General features: G+C 40.3%; 1 protein-coding gene across 50 annotated transcripts in view; it reads right to left on the reverse strand.

Moving 5' to 3' along the window:
• The window catches only part of LOC132836823 (calcium/calmodulin-dependent protein kinase type II subunit beta), a 262,349-nt gene that overhangs the window by 52,291 nt on the left and 190,625 nt on the right, over window positions 1–19,433 (reverse strand). For 13 of the 50 annotated variants that reach the window (XM_060856305.1, XM_060856297.1, XM_060856295.1 and 10 more), the window contains 4 exons: window positions 13,363–13,395; window positions 7,250–7,318; window positions 3,977–4,021; window positions 2,402–2,450 (listed from right to left, as the gene is read on the reverse strand). In XM_060856305.1, the coding sequence (XP_060712288.1) occupies window positions 2,402–2,450; window positions 3,977–4,021; window positions 7,250–7,318; window positions 13,363–13,395 (196 nt within the window). The remainder of the gene's footprint in view (window positions 1–2,401; window positions 2,451–3,976; window positions 4,022–7,249; window positions 7,319–13,362; window positions 13,396–19,433) is intronic. The other 37 variants (XM_060856335.1, XM_060856311.1, XM_060856328.1 and 34 more) reach the window with 7 other exon arrangements.

A 19,433-nucleotide genomic window follows, 5' to 3' on the forward strand; every position in this document is an offset into this window, starting at 1 on the left:
TGAAATATAACAATATTGGCAAAGCTAGCAACACCCACATCCTGTGAAAGAATACCCAAAAACATCTGGATTACACTTATTCCTATTCTGCTTCATGCTAGGACCCTCTGTTGTTCTGAAGTTCCTCGTTTTTGACAGCAACTTCTCTGCTAATTCCAACTGTCTTGTGTGATGCTCCAAAATGTCCTTTTCAAAAGGAAACAATCCTGATGGTTCAATCTATTTATTGAACTTCTTCTGTTTGTCTTCTTTCTTCCAGAAAGAATGTTGTTTCCCTTAACCCTCATTTTCCACCCCTTTGCCTCATTTAACAGGCCTACATTTCCATATATATATTTCTCTGTTTTTACATGATATTTTCACCAGTTCCAAAGTCGAGAGATATGGCTTCCCCCCTTCATTCTCCACTTTCCAAAACAATCTGTTCCCCCATATATCCATACTTCACTCTTTGACCGAACTATCTATCCCAGCACCTTACAGCGTAAGGTCAGTGGTGGAACAATACACCCAAGATTCCAAACAATCCCCAAAAACTAAGCCAGCACACAATCACCCCTGCTCTTCGTCAACACTTCACTGTATCACAGAACCAAATACAGATTGGTTAAACATTTCTGTTCTGACTTGAAATTTCAATCCTAAGCTCTCCTGCAAGGATCTTAGTTGCTGTCATACTCTTTCAACCTCGATATCTTATTTCCAAAAACGCAGAAATCCAAAAATATAATTAAATTTTATGGAAGAATACTGTGTTATTGTTGCCCTCTGGTATCAAATATTGACCATAATAATGCCGCACTTGATCTGTACCTTCAGTTTTCTCTCTGGTAGAAAATACTGCAATGTTAAATATTGTTAAATAACAATAATGCTTTGCTTGAAGCTGTGTGGATGCACTGGCTTATCATGGCTCATGACCACCATCTCAAGATAATTTTGGATGGTTAACAAATGGTAATCCTGTGAAACAAATAAATTTTAACAAGATGGATGCGCTGGATTTTCTGACAATCACACACTGCAGGGATGCTTGGGAGTAGGATGGTTGCAAATGGAAATTGGAGGCATTTCTAACCGTTGCAACACTACACTGGCAAGGTGGTCTGTATATGTAGAATCATAGGATCTCTGCAGTGTGGAAACAGGCCATCTGGACCCAACGGCTCCAAACCAAACAGCATTCTACCCAGACCCATCCCCCTACCCTTGTATTTCCCATGACTAATCCACCTAGACTGCACATCCCTGAAATCTATGGGCAATTTAGCATGGGCAATCTGCCTAGTGTGCACATCTTTGGACTGTGGAAGGGAACCGGAACAGCTGGCAGAAAACCCATGCAGACATGGCGAGAACGTGCAAATTCCACACAGTCACCCAAGGATGGAATCGAACCCAGGCTCTGGCGCTGTGAGGCACTAACCACTAAGCCACCGTGCTGCCCTAAAATCAATCATTTTATGGCTGCCTTTACAAAATCCAGTTTTGAATTTCAAAGTTACGAACGGAACTTCAATCCCACTGGATACCATGATAGGATTTGATCTCATGAAATCAGATCCTCTGGATTACAATTCCGATGCCATTACCACTCTGCCACTACCCCACCTTTCCGGCCCACCAATCAGGCACTAAGCTTGCTGGTCCTTGTGATGCTTTGTCAATCCTCACACTGTACTTGCTATATTTCCCTCTCTCCTGTCAGCTTTTACTGTTCTCTTTGTTTTCTCATACCGATGTCATGTCTTACATATGTTGATCTCCAAAAGACACAGAATAGACCAGACAGACCCTTCATCATTCTCTGCCATTGCACAAGGTTATGGCTGATCTGAGACCTGCATTGGTTGTTAACTTAAACATTTTACAAATCACTTTTTCTAGCCCTCTGTTCCTTGCTTTTCTGATTGATTGACGGATTTATTTACTGTGATGTGTACGAAGTGCATCTTTTCCCTTCCCCAGGTTTATTCCAGTTAAAATGCTATTCCTCAGCAATATCTTCACTTCTTTTTAAGTGTCCACACCAAAAATGTTTATCTCTCAGCACAGATGCTGCTCAAGATACTGCAGCAGTTTCTAGTTCAGTTCAGATTTACCACAGCTCAGAATTTTGACATTTGTTCATCTTGTTCGCCATTCCCTCGATTCCAAGTATTCAACACTGTAACTGAAGCTGCTAAGAGGAGTAAACTTTGTTTCTGATCTCGACAGCCTCACCTATGATCAGGTGAAATGGAAAAGCAAACCTGAATGAGCGGTCACTTCATTTTGAGCCTGAGTCATGGAGCGTTTTATCCAATTTGAAAACTGGCAGAACAAATGCAGTACACCTCAGTTTCCCCTCCAAAGCCCTGCAATGTGATGTTTTAAAAACTGCTTTCAATGTATTGCTCACCTTTAACATCTTCATCTTCAATAGTCGTGTTACTGCTGTCAGAAGATTCCTGCAAACAAAACAGAAAGAGTCTTACTTGCAATGCTACGTGTGTATTCACCACCTGAACTCCGAATTAACAGAACAAATACTGAACTCAGTGAAAAAAAAAGCATTTATGTGAAAGCTTGAGTGAAACAGAGCAGGAGAAAACATGATCATGAAGCAGAAAAGAATAAAGCAGCTAGTTTTGATAATTTGAATCATGCATTTTTCTGAACAGTGTTCTATTTACTGCCTCTGAATAATTTTAGTGAAGTGAAAAGGTAAGTGAGATTAGCAAAAAATTTAGATCTTCAATAAGTCACTTGTTTAGTGGATGTGGCTTCAACAGTAACTTGTTCTCAGAAAATCAACTTGAAGCAAGAGGGACAACAGAATCCAAGTGCATATTGAAATTGCCAGTGTGCCATCTGACAATTTTCGTTTAACTAGTTCCGTACTATGCACTCTAAAGATCCCATTGTTCAAAGGGCTCTTGTTCAGGCAAGATTGTTAACAAGACAAGTGTTCCAGTTGGAGCCACTGTGAATGCTCGTCAAGCGTTCTAAGTTCTTGATAAAAGAGTGATATCTTATAACGATTGCAGATTTAGTACCAGAGATTGCAAGGAGGAAAGCTGGTGAGATGTTAATGGCCAAAATGATCTGGTTAGAGTGATAAGTTTGAAACTAACTTTATGATTGGTGAGAGGCCAAATCAATTTCGAACTCTATTTCAACTTGATGCTGACAATTTCTATCTATCACTGTTCTAACTCTGAATGTTTTGGGGTTTGTGCACTTCCAACATATTTGTACTTATTTCAGATGTAAAGATTATATATCATTCCAAATGTTTTTTTAAAATCAAATCTTGGCATTATGCAATTTGGAAATTTTGAATCTTGTGCCACAAGCTGTATTCAATGAGACCAGTGAGAAGTAGAATTCAAGATTCTAGCCACACATGATCTAGCTATTAGTTTGTACCTACTGTAGCTACAGCTCAAAACACAGAAATGTCATTGCGTATAAAACAAATGGGAAGCTCCATAAATTAGATCCAACAGGAACAAAACCTGTCAAGTATTTTACAGGATATCATAGAAACTTTATCATCTCAATTATGAAATAACTTTCTTTCAATTTTGCTTGAAATGCTACTGTATTTGCCTACAAACCAAACTGTCTGTGTTTCAGGTTGAGGTATGAGTGCAGATTAAAGATTTGACAACTGACAAATATCTCAGTGATGTTTGCCAACTGTATCCAAGGATGAAAAAGAAAATGAAACTCTTTGTTAGTGTATTAGGGAGAATCAAACCTGCAGTGCGCCAGAGGGCTGATGAAAGGACAAAATCTCACTCTTCAGTTTTAAGACTTACAGTGTATGCCTAACCAGCTGCTACGTGGGAGACCCTCAATATTTGTAACTCAAAAACACAAATCAGAACCTGGGAACTCTTGCTTAATAATAGGGATACATTTTCTATGACAGAACTTGACAAAGGAAGATTCCAAAGATGGGAAAGACTACAGCACAGACAGATGGTACCTTTATCCCATCCACAGGATTATGGATGACAGTAGTTTGTGGTTCCTAAAGAGAGTGAAAGCAGATATAGAAAAGGAAATTTTAGTGTAGAGAAAAGAGGGTTTTAAACTAAACAAAAAACAGAGAAGTAGAAACGATCGAGGAAAAAAGGCAAAAAGCAGAGAGAAGGGGGGGAAAGCTCGGCACGTTTCTCTTGTAGAATTTTAACAAAATAAACAAACAACCTCGAGTGGCTAGAAATGGAAAGAAGATGAAAAACTGCAAATTATGATTTGAATGGGTTGACTTTACTTCGCTGCTTAAACTGATTCTTGTTGTAAAGTTGCAAAATAAGAACTCAATATTCCCACAGCTGGGACCAAACAGCAGCTTGATTTGGATGTGAGAGTAGCTTTGAAGACTGATTTCAAACAGTGCTAACATCCGTTTCACTCAGTGAGGATGACACACCCTAGCTCACACTACCATCAGTCCCCAGTGCATCTCCCACACCGGGTACTGAACTACAATGAGATGAATTATATTGTTTGAACAAAGAAAAATGAACCTGCACCAATTTACAGTCACTGAACACTCAGTGAACTTGAAGCTCACGCAAGGGGAGAAATTGGAGACTCCTATGACACAGTGCTGGTGACCCTATCTCTGGGCTAGGAGTCTGGATTCAAGCCTCACCTGCCGCAGAGTTATGTTAGAACATATACCATTAGGTTGAATGATGCTTTTTGTCATATAGACCCAAAAGTGGGCATGAGAGCAAACACTGCATGAGAAATTTGGTGACTGGGAGAAAGATCCAGCTCAGTAATGCAACTTGGAGGGTTTGCATGTCTGGTTTCAATTTGGATAATTTAAACAGCTGCCCAGAGGGATGCCTCTTATCCCTCCAGCAGTCGGTGGATGGGATGACTTGGGTCTGTGACAAGCATCCTCTATGGATTGGTTTATCCCTCACTAGAGAGTGCCAAAGGAACTTGGTACTCTCTGAATTCCATGAAGAAATAGGGAGGGTGGAAGGAAACAACTGGAGATAAAAACCTTGATGATTTAAGAACCCACCAGACTAAGACACACCAGAAAGATGAGCACAGTTCATCTCGAAGTAGGACAAACTGGATGATGTTGCATCAACAGAGAGCCCATTGAGGGTCATTCCATGCCAAGTGCTCAACTGAAATGCACACTTGGTGATATTTCTCCCTTGTGAAACTACCAAATGATTGTGGCACATATCATGCCAATATCTGCTAATCACAGGATCAACAAATGGTGGAAATGTACACATTGCCATCTTGCCCACTGACTCATTCACAGCTGTGTGGAACTGGATCAACCTGAGGATAAATTGTCTAATGGCTTAGTCTTAACTATTTCTGCCACAAATGTCCAATTTGACTGGAAATCCATTTTAATGGGATTAACCTGCAGTTTCTAGACGTTCAATACCACATAAACTGTGACTGTCTTGATCAGGGAGGCTGTTCTCAGGAAGTGGGGAGCCACATGGCACAGATAAATAATCCCTGAGCACTGATTGGGAACTGGATGGTGGGGTTGGCATACGTGTATGTACTGGGATGGGCAAGCACAGTTTGGAGGGATTACAAGAGCAGGGGATTTATGTGAAGAGAGCCACTGCCACTAAGAATGAATGTCTGAAAGATCTCCAGCTCTCCTGTCCTTTCGACCCTAACTGCATGGTGATCTGACACAATCCATCCAAATTTGAGGCCGAGGGAAGTCTAGCCAATTCACCATAATTGCAATCATATCTTAAATCTTCAGCATATCTCCGCAAGCAGGAGGATCTTGTGATTTGGTACAATGGAGTGGTATGCTCGACCATTTCAGGCAGAAGTTGAGAGCCTTAAACATTGCAGAACTTTTGTGACATATATACTCGACCCAATGAGGACACTGCATCTCCCTGAAGTAAATGAGTGAACCAATGAGATTTTGACAATGATATGAAAGCTTCCCACATTATGGAGTTTAAAACTCTTGAACTGACATTTGAACCCCCAGAATCGGCCAGTACAGTAACCAGCACCAGACTGAACTTCTGATGACGTTTCACGCGGCTGGTGAGGTTCTTATGTTTTCAAGTCAGTGCTAAAGACTAAAACATATTTATTAACAAAACACAGCTCTGACCAATCAGGCAATGTGTAGCTGTTAATTGGCTCAAAACAACCCTCCCTTACATCCTAAACATTTGGGCCAAGTCTTAGCCATACACTATGAATAACATTCATGAACATTTCAGAACTTATACATTGCCAAATGCTGGAAAAATCCCATCAAAGGATGAAAGCATCAATATGCATTAAACAAGAGCCAAGTAAAAACCCTGCCAATGTAAAGATTGGATTGTCAGTAGGCTTTGAACATTGAGGCAATAGTTATTTCATCTGCACTTCAGTTTCGTGCATTTTTGCTCCATTTATTTGGGGTCATCTCAGTTTTCTTGCTCTTAATCATGGTCGTAGCTCTTTCTGCTCAATCCTCACTGCATCCAAGTACAAAGATGGAGGCCAAACAAACATTACTCTGGTTCTTTGTTTCACAACAAACTGAAACGGACATGTACAGATAACTGCTCCTTCGACTGAGCCAAGTGTTCCATTCATTGCCAGGGGATGTGATCAGAATTTTGTTTCAAATTTAGACAAAAGATTCACCTCCAATAATAACTGTCACTGCATGTCCTTTCCTACTGACATACCTGTTACATATTGCAGTCTTATCACAGTCATCAGCAAAAGGAAAAGTCAGAACAAGATAACAACAAGCCAACTAATACAGGAGGTATGAATGAAACATGGCTTTCTTTCATCGGGTGCATGCAATGTGGGCGCCAGATCCACGTAAATACTTAGCAACTAGCTCAAATAAACACCACTTAAAATGTTCACCATTGAGCTTGGTTATGCCAGGCGGTGGAAAAAAAATCATCAAAACTATTTGGATTTTACTGCACACAACAGTTCAAGTTTCTGGAAACTAAGCTTTAATTCAGGACAACTTGTGTCCCGGCGGACTGCATTTTGCAAAGTTGTGGAAATTGTTTCCTCTCACAAGACAAAGGGAAAAATATCCAGGCTCCTTGAAGCAGGAAAAATAGGTACAGCTCCTTGAATTAACTATTATTGACATAAACCTCTCCATACAATTCCCAAGTGTGGTCTCAAAATCAAGTTAATTCAAGTTCTAGCCATGTTTCACCAATGCCTCTGGAAGAAGAAGATGGTAGAAGAAGAAGAGAGCCAATACCAGTGCAGGGCAGGGAATGTTTCCTTTAGGACTGGTTACTACGTTGTTTTTGGTGCTGTTTATCTGAGGCTGTGCAGAAAACAACAGAGGATTTAGGTTGATTTCACGTCCACTTTTCACCTCCTAGCCCACCTGGGTCAGGAGATCAAACTGAGGTGGCAGATATTGAACTGTCTGAGGTACAGAATTACTTTGATCCACCTGTCAACATTGGTTTTACTACTGCTGGTTGGTTGGAACAGGTTCGCTTTCGTAGTTTATGAATTAGCTTTGAAATGTCTCAAAAAGAGGGTACACAAATTTTAAGGATATTAATGTTACTACAGCTGTTAATTTGAGACTTATTTTACCTCCAATTGTGGGAGCTGTGTTTTCCCATTACAAAGTGTGTAGGTTCAATTAACACATCAAACAGTTCAATCTCTGTGGATAAGGAAAAGCAAAAGTTATGAACACCAAAGTCAGTGACATGCCATTTCCAGTATTGCTTCACAATTCCTCATTTGCCAAATTTGACCAGTCAGAACTGTCAAACCCTATAAACTGAATCAAAATGAATAGCAGTGATTTGATAAAGCTGCCAAGCAAAATCTCTTTTATGCAATAACATGGACAAACAGAAATTTCTCATTTCCATACTTGCAGAAGACGAGCTTTTTATATACTTGCACATGGATAAACTTGATATCTAACATTTGGACCAAAATCAAGTCACCCAACAAAAGATAACAAATTTTACTTTTTATTTAAAAAAAGTTTTTCCCAAAACGTGTGTATGAAACCTCATTCCAAGACTGACGGAGAACTGGTATCTTTACAATTTTATATAACATTACCCACAGATCAGTGAATAGCTGAGTTAAGTTTTTCCAGATCCACTGGAAATATTCCAACTGTAGACCTTTCTGCTGTGTAAGCTGGGCCAAAATCTCACCATTTATTAGGGCTCCACATTATTTCCAGCAAAAAAAAACATGAACTGGCAGTACATCCCTTCTTAAGTTAGAAGTTAGAAATATTGTCTAAAGGAAGCATTCTGTGTTTTATTTGCATGGTGTTGATTGGTCTTTCATTAGTTAGGGGATTGGCACAACAGTCCATCCTCAAAAGGTATCTTGTCAACTGCCATTGCACAAGGATGAAAGGAGATTTTGGTGCAAGGCATTGGCCAGATACAGCAGGAATGTATGCCAAGATTTTCCATACAGATCAGAAATAATCCATCAGTTGAGTGCAATGTTTTCAAATTTAATCCAATCCAAAGTTGCATGTCAGATCAGTCTTAGTTGCATTATTCAGCACAACTCAAACCTTCTAGCTCCATGTCCACAGATTTACCACAAAATTGACAGCCAAAACTATAACCTTTTCCAATGATGTAACACTGACACACATAGTTTTGGTTTTTTGGTCAGAATCTGTACTTAAACATGAAGCAGATTGTGTGCCAGTCTATCCACAAGAAGTGTTTTTTTTTATTTTCTGAGTTAAAGTTACTGAAAATGCTGGAGAATGATGGCAAAGTCATTTGGCAAGTGAAAGGAGGAGCTCAAAATGAATAGCAGTGATTTGATAAAGCTGCCAAGCAAAATCTCTTTTATGCAATAACATGGACAAATGGGAGCTATGAAACGATCAGCTTCTCTGGGATTTTGGGCCGTGATTAAAAACGAAAATGTCCTCATTTAAAATATTTTCACAAATATCAAGAAATAACATTTGAATCACAAAATCATCCTCACAAATCCATTGTCAGTCTGGTTCCCAACAAAAAGGCAGCATACTGGTCTCAGAAATTCTTAACTGCAGTTGCTACGAGGCCAGAAGATGCCCTTTTTGCCTTTACTCTCATATCCAATTTAACTCAGCAGGATTCTCAAAGTTCACTTCTCTGGTGTCAAAGGAGCGACACATGCTGCAGGACTTGATGCAAAGAAAGCATCACTCTTTTATAGCCTGAACCTATTGACTGCCATTCACTCACTAACATGATGCTTTGAGCTAAATTGGGTTCCAAATCCACTGACACTTTAAGAATGAAAATTTCACTATCATAATCAAATCCAACCTATTTACATATCCCTGTCTCTGTAACTTCCTTTGATTTGACAACCCATGATTCCCTTGAGCTTTGACCTCTTCTGTACTGCCTACTTTCTTTGCCTTCAGCTACTTAAACCCTGATTTCTGGAACAAGATAGGAATTCTGTCCATGCATTTCTATCTTTTTGCCTCTTCAATTGCTCAATATCAAATTTTGTTTGAGGATCAATTCTGTCAAGGATATTCTGTTATGTTAAAAGGCAATTTATAAATGCAAGTACTTCATGTTGTTAAGTTCATCTTTCTGATTCAAATTCCAGTGACCAACACAGCACAGAAGCTGAGATTGCTCCAAACAGGGAGGGAGGGAAAACAGAAACCAAAAGAAATTTATATTCTGGGATAGCTTGGAGCTCAGTTATGCAGTATTGTACTGCTGAAGGTCACTGACCTTTCCAGAAGAATGCACCTTCATTTTCAACCACCATCTTCTAAAATATACACTGGAACTGCTGCTGCTTCATGAAAATCATGTTTCAATTGAAAATATTTTCACTTAATTCACAAACTAGCACAAGTTTGGCTGATTGTGCTTACTTCCTGCTCCTGAGCACACAACTATAAGTTGATCAACATTAGCTATTTAAAGCTTTTCCTGCAAGGCCTATGACATTTGTTCACCAACACTGGAGATTGTGCAGAGCGTCACAAATAATCTACACAGCAAACTGCAAAAGAATGTGACAGGTACAGGAGGTAACCATATGCTCCCTTGAGCATTATCTGCTGTTCATGACATTCACAAATCAGGAGTGATCTGTGCCTTAACTCAATTTACCCGCCTGGTCCCATGACCCTAAATATCCTGAACACAGGGAATGATAAACTAACATCGCCTGAATTTCACAGCTGAGTAAGGAACTAATGTTTCAGTTTGAACTATCTGGACTTAGAATGGAGCAGCTGAATTAGTGGGTTTGATAAAGTCCGATCAAGTCATAAATTGTGTTGCTTGGCAGAAAATGGCTTTTAAATCAATTGGAGTCACTTTACGACTGTTTTAGCAGAAATGTTTCCTGTCTTTCAGATTAAAGATTATACAAAATTCTGAACTGTCAAACGGATTGAGTGTGCATGATTTTTCAGAAACAAGATTATTGCTCAGACACAGGACATGAGATACAGAAAACCTGGTGGCTTTGGTGACCACAAATATTACATTTGAACACTCAGCTTTCAGAGCTAAAACACAATTCTTGCTGGTATCTTAGCAGAACAGTTCACCTCAAGAGCTAAGTAGTATATTTCTCAGAGTAGCTGCATTTAATACAACCATCAGTCCTATCCATTCCAATAACGGTGAGCAACAAGGTGTTCATTTTAGTTAGGTGGAAGTGAGGACTATAGATGCTGGAGACCAGAGTAGTGGAAAAGCACAGCAGGTCAGGCAGCATCCGAGGAGCAGGAAAATTGATGTTTCGGGCAAAAGCTGTTCATCAGAAAGGGATTTCAGTTCATTTTAGTTACTAATATACTAGTCATGCACAGTCACTTCACGATTGACACTGTGTTTGCATCCCTTTCACATAGGACTTGTAATAACAACTCAATGTTCTGGGGCAAGACAAATCTCAGTTGACATTGGAGTCTAAGGTTGGAGGACTGAAATTTCATGAAGAACGGGAGATGCTGGACATCTGAAATGAAAACAGAAATTGCTGGCAAATCTCAGCAAATCTGACAGCATCTGGGGAAAAAGCAGTTAACGTTTCGAGTCCAATGTCTCTTCATCAAAACCCTTATGAAGGGTGACTGGAGTCAAAATATTAATTGCACTTTCTTCCCCCAGATACTATCAGACCTGCTGAGTTGGACCAGCAATTTCTGTCCTTTTTGGAGCCAGGACTGTATTGCTTACTAAGCATGTCTCAGCTTTCAAATAATCACCAGTGATTCCGATTAGTTCAGAATGGCTCAAAGCCTTCACCTCAGAAAATTGTGAGTTTGAGCCCAACTTGATGTGTTGAGCAGAGTCTTGGAAGGAGTGCTGCATTACTGGAGGAGACATGAAGAATGCTGATAAAAGCAAAACGCTGTGGATGCTAGAGATCAGAAATAAAAACAGAAAGTGCCCAAGAAAATCAGCAGGATCTTGGCAACATCTGTGGAAAGAGAAACAGAATTAACCTTTTGAGTTCATTATAATTCTCCAAAACTGCTGCTGGCAGCCTGGTTGAGTTTGTCTTGCATCTTCCGGTTTTCTTTGAACAATGTTGGTCTTCACTGCTTGGTCAAGTTGATACTTTAAAACAAGGTGGAAGTGTCCTAGCCAATATTCCTCCACCAAACAACACTGCCAAAACTACCGAAGTCATATTGGGCAGCTGTGAGTCCCTCTGTGCAGAAACTGACTGCCACATCCATTTACATATGTGACTGCATTTCAAAGTCATTCACTACATGTGAAATACTTAGCGGCCTTTCTGCAGGACCAAGCAGAATTAAAATTAGAAGCCCTGCTGTGTGGAAACAGGCCGTACAGCCCAACAAGTCCACACCAACCATCCGAAGAGTATCCCACTCAAACTCACTCTCCTACATTTACCCAGGAGTCATGCACCTAACCTATAGCATGGCCAATTCACCTAATTGTGAGATTATGGGAAGAAACTGGAGCACCCAGAGGAAACCTGTGCAGACAAGGGAAGAACATGCAAACTCCACACAGTCGCCTCAGGCTGGAATCAAACCTGGGTCCCTGGTGCTGTGAGGCAGCAGTGCTAACCACTGAGCCACCACGCCGCCCCAAAGTAAGGCTTTTCATAAAATTATTTTTTCGTGCTTCGGACCTCAAGAGGGATGTACACCAACAACAAAGGAAACAGGTGACACAAGCAGCAAGTCAAGTGGCTTCTTCCTGTCTAGACCTGCTGCGTAAAGTAATATTCAGTGATATTCTGGCTATATCTGTGTTACATGTTATCAAAGATTTGCATTCAATTTTCAGTCAGGTAAGGAGTCAGTCCAACTGCTTTAAGGTGAGAGCCTTGCTGTTAATAATTTTCCTGAGAGAGCTTGTCCATAAAGCAAGGACAGAAACAATGAACAGATGTTCTCTGTGTCATGTCAAAATCTCAAAGGGGCAGAGTACAGTTCACAATTTTAGTTTTTCAGCTTCTCAAGTACACAGAAAGGAAATCACTATTATTTTGAGGAACAGCACTGGAACACACCTTCATTGTCTGAGACACCATTTATCCCTCAAACAACAATACTAAAACAGACTATCATTATCAAATTGCCGTGTGTGCAAGTTAGATTTGCATGACTTTGCCAGTGAGTTATCTTACAAACTTATACATTTCAATGGTTGTAAAGTGCTTTGGGACAACCTGAGGTCATGAATGACATGACAAAAATATGTCGGTCTTCATTATTTGATGGGGAGTCATAGTTTTTGTCAATTTCTGGAAGTTTAATAATTGAGGACTACATATAATGGATTTCCAGGGGATTAGCTAATTTCTCTGTAGTTGGTGACTGGAGAATAATCTGATGGACAATCTCAAGAATGTATAGCAGCATAAAAATTATCAAAACCAGTCATTGACCATTCACAGCAGAAATTTAAAATTAAAATCAGATGTTAATAATAAATAACCCATAATGTTCAAGAATGAGGAGAGAATCCAACCAAATTACTTGGCTGCTGCTTTGGTTACTTTCAATCCATTGAATTATCTAATTGAGATGTTAATTCTGCTATCAACTGCAGTGATTGTACACAAAGCATCTTGTGACAAGAAGCATATGGAGAAAGAGAAGGAAGCAAGACAGAAAGGGAGAGAGAAAGAGAGAGAGGAAGGAGGCATTTGGTCAGTTTAATGTCATTTACCAAATGGACCTCTAACTGTTGTCAACATGCACAGACTTCAGTATTTCTATTCTGGTTGGGACTTAAATCATGAAAATCCGTGAACACGCAATATCATCTCCTGGCAGGGAAAAAAGGGGAAAAAAAAGAAATAAGATTAACGTGAAGTGAATTGAAATTTCAAAAGGGTCCTCACCATTAATTGAACACTGGAACTTGACTTCCTTTTCTGAATAGAGACCAACACGAGAAAAAGAAAAAAAAACACAAGAAATTGTGACTTGTTGCACATGTGGCACATTTCCTAACACCAGGTCCAGACCAGGTACACAATCCTGAAGACTAAGTCTGACGGTCAATGTTTTTAAAGGACATTGTCAAGAAAACAAAATGTCTTAAATCCTGAAAAAAGTATAAATTATATGACTTAAAGTACAAGTGTTGAGCTGCAGTATCCCTTTCTCAGAAGTTCAGGCTGCATTTCAAAGAGACAAAAACTTAACATCAATCTCATGAATGCTCAGGATACTGGCCAAATTGAGAGGTTTCCAATGTTTGCTTCCTCGAACAGCTTTGGCCCTGTGAAGTACTGGGATGCAGGTTCAGCACCTTATTTATTCATCATGCATGACCAATCTGTTTGGTTGTTTGGTACACTGACTGTTCAACAAAGACAGCATATACATAGGTTCTTTACAGTTTCTCAACTTAGTCATTCACACTTTGTCCTTGTTCAAGTTCATCATGAGCTCTTTATTAAGATGTGAACTCTTAAAGTCATTTAGTCAAGGCAGGCTAACAGGGAATGAAGAAATGAGTGGAACAAAAGCAGAATTATTCCAATCTGCAAAGTATCCTTGGAAGGCAATTTCAGTTCAAGCTTCACTGTTATGATTTGAGCAGTGAGTGAACACAAAACAGACAAAATGTGGGTTGAGGTGAGATTGTCTGTGGCAGAGATTTTTAAAAAAGCAACAACATACTGAGAATTGGGCAAAGGAGAGAGAGAGAGTGGGGAAATTTGGCCAATAAAAAACACAATGTCATGACAGTGAACTAAGACCAAGTTGTCAACCCAATTGCTTGGCCAGGTCCATTTGTTTGCTCTTCTCCATGAGTCACTCTGCCTGTTCAATGGATATCAACTCGATGTGCTGGCTGCATTTCAAGATGTGCTCACTACTCAGGAAACATCAGAAAAAGTCTTCCCAGAAGCAGTCGGTGTCATGATGAGTTACCTCTAAGCTGCCACAGGACGAAAAGCCAGTTGAGGGTGAACACAGCCCTGTCAATGGTAATATTGCTGATCTGTGGAACACTTTATGTCATTATCCAAGGCAGGAAGTCAGAATATCACCTGGATCTCTGGCAATGTGACTCGAAATATGTCTGACAGAAATGGCAAATGAAGAGTCTAGAACATTGTTTTTTAAATGATTTGAGGATTAACGACAAAAGGGATGCTGCAGCTTTGTTGCATAAATTACAATTAAAGAATGGAACTAAATAGAGCTCTGTCCACCCTTTCATCAGCCCAGTAGATTCAGTCAATCTCTTATGGAAGATAACTTGTTGGAAGGATTCATTTTAAAGTTGTGTTCTTTTTGTTCACATTTCAATTCAAATCAATACTTTGTGCAATGTTTCACAGGCAGAAGACCAAATCCAAGCCAAATCTAATTGTACCACAGGGAGAGAATCCTTACGCTGTGAATTTTAACTCTGAGGTGGCTCTATACCGAGCCATCAATAGGGTGCTTGTGCTGGTGAAAGGGCTAATTCAAGACGCAAGGTAGAATGCTCAAAGGAAGAACTGTGAACATGCATACACTTTAGTAGAAACTATGACATCGGTTGAGCTGTTATCAATCATGCATTTTATGTGAGACATCACTGATGGTCATTTGTAAACTCTCTTCCCCATTATTATGTCCAGCCCCAAGCAACCCCAACAACTCAAGTTCCGAAATGGGAACAGTTCTTTTCAATTTAGTTCATTTTGTCTCTAATAATTCTCTTATCTCTTCTCCTACTTCCTATTTGACATTTGCCACTTTGGTGGAATCCTTTCCTGCTTGCCAGGGAGAGAGACTGGTGCCTTACGGACCCATCCAACAGTAACAAGCTAATCTTTCACCAAATGAGCAGATGAAAACAGCAAGGAAAGCTTTTTTTTCCTGACCTCGGGTAGCCCTCCTTCCACCACCACCGTATGGAACACTGTATGGTACCTGTGAGGCAAGGTGGCAGAGCTCTCTCAATTTAAATAGGCAGAGTGAAATCTTCAGCAGGGTTCAGGTTGTGTGTGCTCAACCTCCTGAGAGCCAGGCTGTGCCACACAACCTTTCTTCCTCACTGAAGCTAAACTTCCAGAAAATAAAACACCTTCTTATTTCTGAAACACAGTGAGTACTCTCCTTGATCAATTTTGTTAGCAAGCCAAGGCAAACTGATGTGGCAGTGTTGGAGAATAGAACCCATCATTTTCTCTTTTGCATCCAGTGACAGTACTTCTCATCTGCATGAATGTGGTCTTTGAACATTCTACCTAGTTGCAGTTCAAATAAAGGGATTAAAAAAGGAAGAGTTTAAAAGCCTTCAAGACCTTCCAGTTATTTGGAATGGACTGAATTTTAGTATTTCAAAGCTGTTAACACTTGAACTCAACTAACTTCTTCTATGTTTCTTGACACAATGGCTGAGTTTGAAGGTATTCAGCTAATATTTTATCACTGAAGATGACTGATGGTTTTTAATACTGACATGATTCTTTTGCTTCACCCTAAGTAAGGAGTCAAGGTTCCCAGCAAATGACTTATCATTGGCTGTTCTATGTTTGATTGGCAATGTATAAGGTGTGATTAAGTTGTACTGGCTACAGTTCAAATTTCTACCTTCCCAAAAGAGCCTACAGAGTTTCCAATTTAGAAACAGCCCAAAAATTGATCCATCACTGATTTGACCAGAGTTTGGCAGTCCCTACCTGTTCTCAATGGGAAGAAAGCATGTTGTCCTGAGTTCATTTCAAAGCAACCCAGTTGATTTCTAATGTGATCACACCCAATGATGATTAGGTTGTAATGATTCTGAAACTGTGGTCACACTGAACTAGTTTGTAGCTGCTTTCTATTTCTCACGATGACAACTTTGCTGAGATGGGTACTTGTTAAGATCGGATGATGTGACTTAGGGTGTGACTTGTGTAAATTTGGCACAGCAGTCCATGCTGCATTTGCTTTAGAGGAAGACAGTGAGCCGAGAAGGAGCATAATTCAGTGGCCCATGTTCTCTGGGATTTCTTGGCCAGTTGAGCTTTCCATTTGTGTTCACCTCTTCCAATGCCCCTCCAGTCAGTCAGTCTCCAAACTCAGTATTGCAGCTTCCAAGTATAATCTTAGTCAGTGAACAGTTATGTTCATTAAATGTGCTCAACTGAAAAGGGAATCTTTTGAGACAAACTAATGCAAGATTCAATTACCGAAAGATAACCTGAGTAGACACTGTTCCCTTTGAGAGAGGGAAGAGCCCACATCTGCTTCAGGATGGAATTCTGAGGTACCAACAGACAATGTCTTAAGAAGGAATTTGATAGCGGCTTCAATACTCCACACTAAATTCCCAATCTCAGATTTGGTACCTGGGACACTTGTGCACACTTCAATGGCAGTTGCTGAGGACTGGTTCCCCTACCCGACTGACCCTCATGTGCAGGTGGCATGTTGTGAAGCCATATTCAAACTGAGGAAGAAAAAAGAAAATGGCAGAGCAAGTTTTCACAAAATAAAACTGTTTTTGAAATGAACTTGTCACAAAGAAAAGAATGGTGATTCCCCACAATTTGGTTCACAATTGCATGGTTAGGAGGAAGCCTGAAAAGGGCAGGGCAGAACGTACTCAAAGGTATTGGGAAAGGTGAAATTTAGCCAAAAAAAGGGAAATCTCCTTTACTTTTCCTTGGATATTGTGGCACATCAGCAATTCTGTCAAAATGGGAAACTTACAAAAATGACAACAGAACAGGATTGTCTGTGGAGAAAGCAATGCTTTCACAAGCTTATCCAAACTTCAGCTGAGCTTTTGAGAGAAAGTTTCTGTACTGTGTGAGGCATATGAAGGAAGGGAGAAGACATCTAATTCAGGTTACTCAAGTGTATTTTAAATCTCAAAGTGTTGCTATATCCTCAGTGTGGGAATGATGCAAAACAAGTGAAGGAGGACTATGTTACGTAGAAAATGAAGCTTTAGTTGATCTTGAATTTGGGTTCGCATTTTACTGATTTGTAACAACTGACTATAGTAAACCGCATACTCCTCAGCCTTCTCAACCTGTCTGCTATCTCCAGACAGCTGACAACACTAACACCCTCCAGCAACTCTCCATATGGTTCAGAGCAGAACTGCACTCACATTTTCTTGGCTTTCTATTCAGTCTTAACCACAGAAACCCTGACAATAATTTCTCTTCCCATACTTTCCATCACATGGCATGATACCCCATGTCGTCTATGAGTACTTCCATCCAAAAATGCACCTTCAGAGCTGCCCAGCAACAACTCACCACCTTGCTTCTTGCTCTTCCACTGCTTACGATGCTTATGCAACAGTCAGCACAAATAGAGCAGAAGTTGCTCAAATTATATATTGCAAAGGCCAAAACTAATGTTGTTGACTACCATAAATGCTCATCCCAAGCTCAGAATTCATTGCAATCCCTGGACATCATCTGAGGCTGACCTAGACTGACAAGAGTCTTTCCACATTTCACCATCGACTGATCTTCTGATACCAAGTATTACCACCTCTGTGACATTGCAGGACTCCACTCCTACTCTGAAAGGTAACATTTCTATCACTGTTACCTTGAGACTTGACTGTGTGTGTGTGTGTGTGTGTGTGTGTGTGCGTGTGTGCGTCTGGTCTCCCATGTTCTACTTTCAATAAACTGGAATTCAAGTCAAACTGCTGTCAGTGTCTTAGCTCCCATGAATTACTACAAGAAGCGAGGGAAGAGATTGTTGCGCCTTTGGTGATCTTTGTGCCCTCACTGTCCACTGGAGTTGTGCCAGCTGATTGGAGGGTGGCAAATGTCTTTCCCTTGCTCAAGAAAAGGAATTGGGATAATCCTGGGAATCACAGACCAGTCAGTCTTACATCTATGGTGCGTAAAGTATTGGAGAGGATTCTGAGATGGAATTTATGATTACTTGGAAAAGCATAGTTTGATTAGAGATAGTCAGCATGGTTTTGTGAGGAGCAGGTCATGCCTCACAAACCCAACTGAATTCTTTGAGGATGTGACAAAACACATTGATGAAGGTGGAGCAGTGGATGTGGTATGTCTTGATTTTAGCAAGGCATTTGGTAAGATCCTCCATGACAGGCTCACTCAGAAAGTAAAGAGGCATAGGATACAGGGAAATTTGGCTGGCCCAAAGAAGATAGAGGGCGGTAGCAGATGAAATATATTCGCCCTGGACTTCGGTGACCAGTGGTGTTCTGCAGGGATCTGTTCTGGGACCTCTGTGATTTTTATAAACGACTTCGATGAGCAAGTGCAGGGTGGGTCAGTAAATTTGCTGATGACAAGAAGGTTGGTGGAGCTGTGGATAGTGTGGAGGGCTGTTGTAGATTGCAGCAAGACATTGACAGGATGCAGAACTGGGTTGGTAAGTGGCAGATGGAGTTCAACCTGGAAAAGTGTGAAGTGATTCATTTTGGAAGGTCAAGTTTGAATCCAGAATACAGGGTTAAAGGCAAGATTCTTGGCAGCATGAAGGAACAGAGTTATCTTGGGGTCCACATCCATACATTCCTCGAAGTTGCCACCCACTTTGATAGGGTTGTTAAAAAGGCGCATGGTGTGTTGGCTTTCATAAGCAGGGGGATTGTGTTAAGAGCTGTGAGGTTATGCTGCAGCTCCATAAATCCCTGGTTAGACCATACTTGGAATATTGTGTTTAGTTCTGGTCACCTTATTATAAGAAGAATTTAGAAGCTTTCGAGAGGGTGCAGAGGAGATCTATCACAGTTTGGACAGCAGGTCTTATGTAGAAAGGTTGAGGGAGCTAAGGTTTTCCTCATTGGAGTGAAGAGGATGAGAGGCAACTTGATTAAAGTGTACAAGATAATGAGAAGCATAGATAGAGTAAATAGTCAGAGACGTTTTCCCAGGACAGAAATGCCTATCATGAGGGGCCATAATTTTCAGATGATTAGAGAAAAGTTTAGAGATGTCAGAGGTAGGTTATTTACCTAGAGTGTGGTGGA

Source organism: Hemiscyllium ocellatum, chromosome 48 (genome assembly GCF_020745735.1).
Source record: "Hemiscyllium ocellatum isolate sHemOce1 chromosome 48, sHemOce1.pat.X.cur, whole genome shotgun sequence".
NCBI lineage: Eukaryota > Metazoa > Chordata > Chondrichthyes > Orectolobiformes > Hemiscylliidae > Hemiscyllium > Hemiscyllium ocellatum.